At 31.9% G+C, this 10,015-nt stretch overlaps 1 protein-coding gene across 1 annotated transcript in view; it reads right to left on the bottom strand.

Annotated features, from left to right (window-relative positions):
- Window positions 1-10,015, bottom strand: part of LOC117105048 (UPF0577 protein KIAA1324-like) — a 17,615-nt gene that overhangs the window by 3,200 nt on the left and 4,400 nt on the right. The window contains exons 2-3 of the mRNA XM_033246058.1: window positions 9,695-9,823; window positions 4,539-4,662 (exon numbers count right to left, since the gene is read on the bottom strand). Of these exons, the coding sequence (XP_033101949.1) occupies window positions 4,539-4,662; window positions 9,695-9,823 (253 nt within the window). The remainder of the gene's footprint in view (window positions 1-4,538; window positions 4,663-9,694; window positions 9,824-10,015) is intronic.

The following is a 10,015-nucleotide window of genomic DNA, read 5'->3' as shown; positions in this document are numbered from 1 at the left end:
TAATATGTTAAATAATCTGATTTTATTACAAAATAAATTTTTGTTTACTATAAGGAATTAAGTTATGCTTTTTTATATACAATGTTTGGTAACAAGTTGTTAGTATTTAATTTTATATATAAAGTGTTTTCTCCTTATAATGTGCCAGATTCCATCATATGCTATCATGCAAATCGATAGGTCGGTCTGTGACCGTCGGTCTGTGACCAGACCCAAGGTGGTACCATCTACCCTGCCATCCCCATGATGTAGTTTTACATCACCTTCTCTGTTGATACTAATTCCTTATATATGATTTTACATACTGGATGTTTTACCATAAGTCTTTTCGTAATATTTTCAATAGAATTGCACAAAGTTTATATTTGTAAAATTTTCTCTTTTTTTTTAAGTCGGTCTGTGACCAAACATATTAATATCAATATTTCATAAATGACTTTATGTTTTGATTTTTGTAATATTGTCAATTAAAAGTGTGTGGGAAGGAGTTTAAAATTTACTTGGAATTTCAGATTTACTGGTTTATCTGTAATATTTAAACAGTTTTTTACCATTATGAATGCCTTAAAAAGTCGGTCTGTGACCATGGAATTGCCCTATAATATTATAATAATATTGCCTACAATTTTCATATTTTATGCTATAGAGATCAGATTGCTTGATGATTTCTTGCCAACTGTCGCCCATTACTTTGAAATCTCACACCTCTACAACGTACATTCACACCACATCAAACAAGAACGTTCTTGTATCGCTTTTTACTAATTTTAGACTTGTGTACAAAATACACTGTAAGTTCTAATATTAATGTACTGTATTGCTTATAAATTTAACATGATTTTACAAACAGAAAATCTCTTTAATACAATATTTTTCTTTGTATTCATATTAAACCATCAATTACATAATTTTAAATGATTTTTTTATTTTGATTTTTGTGTTGAATGGATGGGCTACAACTAAGGTAGTATATTTAATACATATTTTTGACAAAATAATATACTTTATATTAGAGACAATAATAGCATGACAGGTTCTCAATGAGATAGTAAACTCCACAAAATCATACAAATTTTATCAATAAATTTCCATTGTTCATAATCATCTCAGTTGACTCAGCATAAACAGCACCAAACTGAAGCTCGGGAACAAAATTAAATAATTCTTCACTGGTACTGTAGGGTACTGTAAAAATAATAAATGAAGGCAGGGGAAATCTAAAAATATTAGTGTTATCTTCACACATCCTTGAAACCATCTTGTGTACTATTAAATCAGAACACTCCTTTTCCTACCAACCATAAGGACACATTACAGTATAGAAAAATATTACAAGTATAATCATACATCAAGGTTATAAACAATGGGGCTGTGGTTTATGTCTGATTGTAATCAATATGTTCTTCAACAACATTCACTAGGTTCAATGTTAATATGTTAAATTAAAATGCATTATAATCAAGAACATATTTTGCTAGTATCATCAATGCTATATTGTGCTATAAAAGTGCATAAAAGGAAAATCAAGTATTTTTTCATTTTTTATTTTTTTTAATTTAAAAGTTAACACTTATCATATAAAGTATCATTAATTATCAGCCATTGTTTTTATTACTTCCACTACATAAATTTCTTGTTTCCTATTCTGTGTACATGTTTACAGTTATCATTACAATTTCAACACCAAAAAATACACCGAAAAAAATACAGGAGTGGCGTCAAGTGAGTTTAAGACTAGAGAGTCAAACCATCTTTGTAAACCCTGTCCCTGAAACCAACAGATATACCAAAAGACTGATCAAGTTTTACTAGTTTTCCATTGTAGTTGAAGCACCTGGAACTGTGGTCCTCTAGACAATAAATGCAGTATTATTATTTACTACTTAATTTTATTATTATTATTATTATTATTATTATTATTATTATTATTATTATTATTATTGTTATTATTGTTATTATTATTTAATTATTATTATTATTATTAACATGGCTTCCTCAAATCTATTTTTAGCTTATCCATATGTATTTGGTCATCTTAATTATTTTCTTTAGGTAAACATCATGTGATTGCCTGGACATTTCAAAAGCATTTATTTTGATCGTGCCTGGCATCGTCTTCTCGCTCCGTGTTTGGAAAATGCAATTTCTGATCATTAATTATTTAAATAATAACCATAACCATTATTATTTATACTTGGATGCAATCTGAAATAGACAGAAGTGAATGGTGGAATGAATTATACATGAATTGTGGCTACAGCCACATTTCATAATTAAATAGCCATTACTAATTGTTAACATCATACATAAATGCAGCTCAAAATCTGTTCACGAATGAGTCACCAATGTGATAAAATCTTTAAGAGAACATCTGCTGTTTCTAAAGCATACACTACAATATGTTTTCTGACTAAAAGGAGGGTTTTGTTTTGTTTTTGTTGTTTGTTAGATTGTCAATAGTATATACTTAACATAACAATTATCCAATAAAATATATTGTTTACAGGTGCATTTGCCACCAGCATACACAAAAACACAAGAGTAAAATCTACTGTAATTGTTGGCTAAACTGAGTGAAGCCTTAAGACTCAGGGATCATCTCCTCAAGTCTCCCGTAAAATCGCAGGAGTCTCCGGGAGATTTGGAAGGCCACCTACCTGTAAGAATAATCATCTCCAGAAAAACAACCCATCTCCCCACCAAATTCAAAATATTTGCATGTTTTTACTACTGCATTAAATTATTAATTGTCTCCAGGACATCAGATGCCAATGTGTATCACCATGCAGAGCAAAATGAATTAGGATGTGTTAAAAGAAAGCTCATTTATTCAAACAGATCTCCCGGTTCATATCTTCTTCCAACTTGGAATCCCTGAAGACATCTACAGTTAGTGGTTAATTTCATCATCGCTAATCTACTTTGTTTCAGACATCTCAAATGCAAGCTTCTGTACATTAGGCTTTGGATAGATGTTGAGTGCAATGTGACAGTATCCCATACTCCAAAATACAGTTTTTTGTAGAGAATTGTTTCTTGATTGATTTTCATAGAAATTTACCCGACCAATGGGCTGGCTTCATCATATTTCATTTAGTCAAAATATTTATGTTGTTAACCATACTTGTGTACAAAAAAGAAATATGTTCACTTGAATGAATATACTTAAAAAAACCTAGGAACAATTTATATTATTTCCTCTGATTAAATTAACAAAAACAAAAATCTTTAAATAAACTGACATTTTTTTTTTTTTTTTGTAGAATACAGTATTTCGTTGATTTGTGTCTAAAACCAAAATCATTCCCCTCAACTTTTCATTCTAGATATTTCATCATTCAAAAGACTACTGTAATTTATCCAATTTGAAAGGTATTCTATTTTTTAAGAGTTTAAATGTTTGCACAGTATATACAGTAAAAAGAATATCAACAAAGTCTGTTTAGCTGCGCTGTATTGACATACTGTACCAACTGACCTACCGCTATACAAATATTACTTTAGAGGTAGTGCGTTCACACATCCATTCTATATATGGCAAAGACAAGCCAAACCAGTCTCAGTCATTCATTGCAAGTAGTGTTTCGGAGATAATCCTAAACATGTTGGACTGGAAAACAATTTTGTGCTTCCAACCATGACAATTGTCTCAATAAAATGCCTCAAGCATGAAATGTTATCTGATACACTACATAGTCCAACAGTTTATTTATTTATTTATTTTTTTTTGTTTTTCCCAAAAAATATCTCCGGGACATTCATGATGGCTCTGACCACTGTTGATCAGTCACACACTTTTCTCAGCCCTGGTCATAAGTTTTGAAATCAAATTATCGCGCTAAGCTACCCAATATCTATAGATACTGTATATCATATTGTTATTCCAAAATGTTGACAATAAAACAACATATTTTATTAATAATAGTCTCTGAAAGCTCTAAAATGGTAAACTTTGAAGGTCGACTTCGCAAATACTGTTCTTTAAACAGCTGTATATTTAAACTCCTTTATATTAACAAAATGTTGAACTTAAAAATGATTCTTTTACCATTTTATAACTTCCATTTTACTTCTTCACCCTGTATTAAATAAAAATCAATTTTCTGCAAGGAGTGAGTGGTTTGGCGTGTCTTTGCCACATAAACACATTCCGCTAGGTTGGTCACATTTACCAATAGTGGGTAGACACTGTAAATTGTAATAGGAAAATGCATGATTCTTTGGAGTATTTGTGCTGTAGCAAAAGACACATAGCAGTAGTAGGTGTTGGATAATGTTGGTTGGAATGCCAGTAAACTAAACAAATCCATGATTGGAAATTGAACTACAGAATATTGCCATAATAAAAAATCTTTTTAACTATGATCAAAGCTAACACAAATCACCAGACACAACAACAAAGAATACTGTATCATCAAAACATACACCATATTTCATATAGAATATATTTGTTGAAAATTAATAGAAAATTAACAGATAAAATGATTACATTTATGCTCCATGAAATGATAAGTACAAAACAAAGAGTGCTACAATACCGCAATCTACAGCCCGCACCGGTGGAGGAGGCCCGCCATTTTCACATGTTTCTGGATCAGGAACAGACACTCGCCATCTTACGCCATCAGTGCGACATGCCGTGTATTCGAAATGAAAATCATCCTGTGAAAAAAATAAATATGTATTATTTTTTAATTTTATTTATTACAGACAAAATAATATTAAAATACCAAATACTAAAAAAATTTTTGAAAACTCAAAAAAGTGATTAAAAAGTCAGATTATACGGCCATTAAAGAAAGTTGCAATCAAACCTATGTTTGTGTTAAGCAACATGCAGGAAATGGTAACAAAAACACCCCCCCCCCCCTCTTTCCATCCGGGCCACTAACAAAACAGGTCAAGCCTCTATCGGTCGGCAACCAAATGTTGGGTCATCATTAAGAGCTGTAACTTACAGTACAGTACATGTATGTTCTAAAAATGTCTCAAAAAGTGTAAAATAAAGGGACCAGGGATGTAATTATGGTGGGCGGAGATGGGTGGGGCCACAAAGCCTTAAGTGTTAGACCCAGTCTAAAGCAAATTTCATGGCCCTTCACCCACTTTTATTACCCCCTTGCCCATCCATAAAATTCAATCTTATTATTTAGAGTTTACCAATTATCACCCACCCACCCTAAAACGGTTTTCCACCCTTAGCTTTCCATTGCTACAACCCTGAAGGGCCCAACATTTAGTAGTTTCTCTGCATGTCAATGGATAAATAACTGAACTATTTTTTTATGTATGTAATAATTCTAGATTTTTTTAAAAAGAGATCTACACAGGAGTAATAATTTAATATCTTACAGCTACCTGTACTGTAGACTATAAAGGCATTTACCATTTATTATTACTACTTTTTAAGTACTTTTTAATGATATTTGAGATTAGCTCTATTAAAAAGTTCCAGATTATTTCTTTAAAATGTACAGAATAACAAAAATGTGACATTTACCAAAATAACAATTGTAATTTTCTGTTATACTGTACTGTAAATATTCATTGATCCTTGAAGCAATAAAATGAGTATTGTGCTCCTTTTGTTCTTATGTTTATGACCTTTAACCCTGCGATACAATATCTGTCCGAATATACAACCTCCAGTACAGAGTATTATTATGGATACTGTCAACAGATTTATTATAAAATATATGGCTAGAAATATTTTAAGATATATTTTTTGTAATTTAAATGTTTGCACAGTATATAGAGTAAAAAGAATATCAACAAAGTCTGTTTAGCTGCGCTGTATTGACATACTGTACCAACTGACCTACCGCACCATACAGATATTACTCTAGAGGTAGTGCGTTCACACATCCATTATATATGTGGCAAAGACAAGCCAAACCAGTCTCAGTCATTCATTGCAAGTCGTTTTTCGGAGATAATCCTAAACATGTTGGACTAGAAAACTATTTTTTACCTCCGACCATGAAATTGTCTCGATAAAATACCTCCAGCATGAAATGTTATCTGTACACTACATAGTCCAACAGTTTATTTATTTATTTATTTTTTTTGTTTTTCCCAAAAAATATCTCCGGGACATTCATGATGGCTCTGACCACTGTTGATCAGTCACACACTTTTCTCAGCCCTGGTCATAAGTTTTGAAATCAAATTATCGCGCTAAACTACCCAATATCTATAGATACTGTATATCCTGTCTCTTATACACATCTGACTCAGGAATCATCTCAAGTCTCCCATAAAATTGTGGGAGTCTCCGGGAGATTTGGAAGGCCATCTGCACTCCCGCAAGCAAGAATAATCCCCAAAAAAACAACCCATCTCCCCACCAAATTTAAAATATTTGCATGTTTTTACTACTGTATTAAATTATTAATTGTCTCCAGGACATCAGATGCCAATGTGTATCAACATGCAGAGCGAAATGAATTAGGATGTGTTAAAAGAAAGCTCATTTATTCAAACAGATCTCCTGGTTCATATCTTCTTCCAACTTGGAACCCCTGAAGACATCTACAGTTAGTGGTTACTGTAATTTCATCATCGCTAATCTACTTTGTTTCAGACATCTCAAATGCAAGCTTCTGTACATTAGGCTTTGGATAGATGTTGTGTGCAATGTGACAGTATCCCATATTCCAAAATACAGTTTTTTGTAGAAAAAATATGGATTCTTTTATCAAGCAATTCTGCGCAGCTTGATAAATTTCCTGGTAGAGTTTTTAATCCTTATTTTGGTATTTACACATTTTTAGCAGCCTAGAGAATTGTTTCTTGATTGATTTTCATAGAAATTTACCCGACCAATAGGCTGGCTTCATCATATTTCATTTAGACAAAATATTTATGTTGTTAACCATACTTGTGTACAAAAAAGAAATATGTTCACTTGAATGAATATACTTAAAAAAACCTAGGAACAATTTATATTATTTCCTCTGATTAAATTAACAAAAACAAAAATCTTTAAATAAACTGACATTTTTTTTTTTTTTTTTTTTTTTTTGTAGAATACAGTATTTCGTTGATTTGTGTCTAAAACCAAAATCATTCCCCTCAACTTTTCATTCTAGACATTTCATCATTCAAAAGACTACTGTAATTTATCCAATTTGAAAGGTATTGTATTTTTTTTAAGAGTTTAAATGTTTGCACAGTATATAAAAAGAATATCAACAAAGACTGTTTAGCTGCGCTGTATTGACATACTGTACCAACTGACCTACCGCACCATACAGATATTACTCTAGAGGTAGTGCGTTCACACATCCATTATATATGTGGCAAAGACAAGCCAAACCAGTCTCAGTCATTCATTGCAAGTCGTTTTTCGGAGATAATCCTAAACATGTTGGACTAGAAAACTATTTTTTACCTCCGACCATGAAATTGTCTCGATAAAATACCTCCAGCATGAAATGTTATCTGTACACTACATAGTCCAACAGTTTATTTATTTATTTATTTTTTTTGTTTTTCCCAAAAAATATCTCCGGGACATTCATGATGGCTCTGACCACTGTTGATCAGTCACACACTTTTCTCAGCCCTGGTCATAAGTTTTGAAATCAAATTATCGCGCTAAACTACCCAATATCTATAGATACTGTATATCCTGTCTCTTATACACATCTGACTCAGGAATCATCTCAAGTCTCCCATAAAATTGTGGGAGTCTCCGGGAGATTTGGAAGGCCATCTGCACTCCCGCAAGCAAGAATAATCCCCAAAAAAACAACCCATCTCCCCACCAAATTTAAAATATTTGCATGTTTTTACTACTGTATTAAATTATTAATTGTCTCCAGGACATCAGATGCCAATGTGTATCAACATGCAGAGCGAAATGAATTAGGATGTGTTAAAAGAAAGCTCATTTATTCAAACAGATCTCCTGGTTCATATCTTCTTCCAACTTGGAACCCCTGAAGACATCTACAGTTAGTGGTTACTGTAATTTCATCATCGCTAATCTACTTTGTTTCAGACATCTCAAATGCAAGCTTCTGTACATTAGGCTTTGGATAGATGTTGTGTGCAATGTGACAGTATCCCATATTCCAAAATACAGTTTTTTGTAGAAAAAATATGGATTCTTTTATCAAGCAATTCTGCGCAGCTTGATAAATTTCCTGGTAGAGTTTTTAATCCTTATTTTGGTATTTACACATTTTTAGCAGCCTAGAGAATTGTTTCTTGATTGATTTTCATAGAAATTTACCCGACCAATAGGCTGGCTTCATCATATTTCATTTAGACAAAATATTTATGTTGTTAACCATACTTGTGTACAAAAAAGAAATATGTTCACGTGAATGAATATACTTAAAAAAACCTAGGAACAATTTATATTATTTCCTCTCATTAAATTAACGAAAACAAAAGTCTTTAAATAAACTGACATTTTTTTTTTTTTTTTGTAGAATACAGTATTTCGTTGATTTGTGTCTAAAACCAAAATCATTCCCCTCAACTTTTCATTCTAGACATTTCATCATTCAAAAGACTACTGTAATTTATCCAATTTGAAAGGTATTGTATTTTTTTTAAGAGTTTAAATGTTTGCACAGTATATAAAAAGAATATCAACAAAGACTGTTTAGCTGCGCTGTATTGACATACTGTACCAACTGACCTACCGCACCATACAGATATTACTCTAGAGGTAGTGCGTTCACACATCCATTATATATGTGGCAAAGACAAGCCAAACCAGTCTCAGTCATTCATTGCAAGTCGTTTTTCGGAGATAATCCTAAACATGTTGGACTAGAAAACTATTTTTTACCTCCGACCATGAAATTGTCTCGATAAAATACCTCCAGCATGAAATGTTATCTGTACACTACATAGTCCAACAGTTTATTTATTTATTTATTTTTTTTGTTTTTCCCAAAAAATATCTCCGGGACATTCATGATGGCTCTGACCACTGTTGATCAGTCACACACTTTTCTCAGCCCTGGTCATAAGTTTTGAAATCAAATTATCGCGCTAAACTACCCAATATCTATAGATACTGTATATCATATTGTTATTCCAAAATGTTGACAATAAAACAACATATTTTATTAATAATGGTCTCTGAAAGCTCTAAAATCGTAAACTTCGCAAATACTGTTCTTTAAACAGCTGTATATTTAAACTCCTTTTAGATTAAACAAAATGTTGAACTTAAATGATTCTTATTACCATTTTATAACTTCCATTTTACTTCTTCACCCTGTAGTAAATAAAAATCAATTTTCTACAAGGAGTGAGTGGTTTGGCGTGTCTTTGACACATAAAAACATTCCGCTAGGTTGGTCACATTACCAATAGTGGGTATACACTGTAAATTGTAATAGGAAAATGCATGATTCTTTGGAGTATTTGTGCTGTAGCAAAAGGAACATAGCAGTAGGTGGTGTTGGAAAATGTTGGTTGGAATGCAAGTAAACTAAACAAATCCATGATTGGAAATTGAACTACGGAATATTGCCATAATAAAAAATCTTTTAAACTATGATCCAAGCTAACACAAATCACCAGACAAAACAACCAAGAATACTGTATCATCAAACCATACACCTTATTTCATATAGAATATATTTGTTAAAAATTAATAATTAGCCATCAGATAAAATGATTACATTTATGCTCCATGAAATGATAAGTACAAAACAAAGAGTGCTACAATACCGCAATCTACAGCCCGCACCGGTGGAGGAGGCCCGCCATTTTCACATGTTTCTGGATCAGGAACAGACACTCGCCATCTTACGCCATCAGTGCGACATGCCGTGTATTCGAAATGAAAATCATCCTGTGAAGAAAATAAATATGTATTATTTAGTTTAATTTTATTTATTTTTTACAGACAAATTAAGATTAAAATACCAATTTAAACTAAAAAAATGTTTGAAAACTCAAAAAAGTGATTAAAAAGTCAGATTAAACGGCCATTAAAGAAAGTTGCAATCAAACCTATGCTTGTGTTAAGCAACATGCAGGGAAT

The sequence above is a fragment of the Anneissia japonica genome, unplaced genomic scaffold (genome assembly GCF_011630105.1).
Source record: "Anneissia japonica isolate Jap-2015-1 unplaced genomic scaffold, ASM1163010v1 scaffold640_len1575945_cov177, whole genome shotgun sequence".
Lineage (NCBI taxonomy): Eukaryota > Metazoa > Echinodermata > Crinoidea > Comatulida > Comatulidae > Anneissia > Anneissia japonica.
The sequence above is the reverse complement of the archived record's forward strand: the minus strand, read 5'-3'. Positions and strand labels throughout refer to the sequence as shown.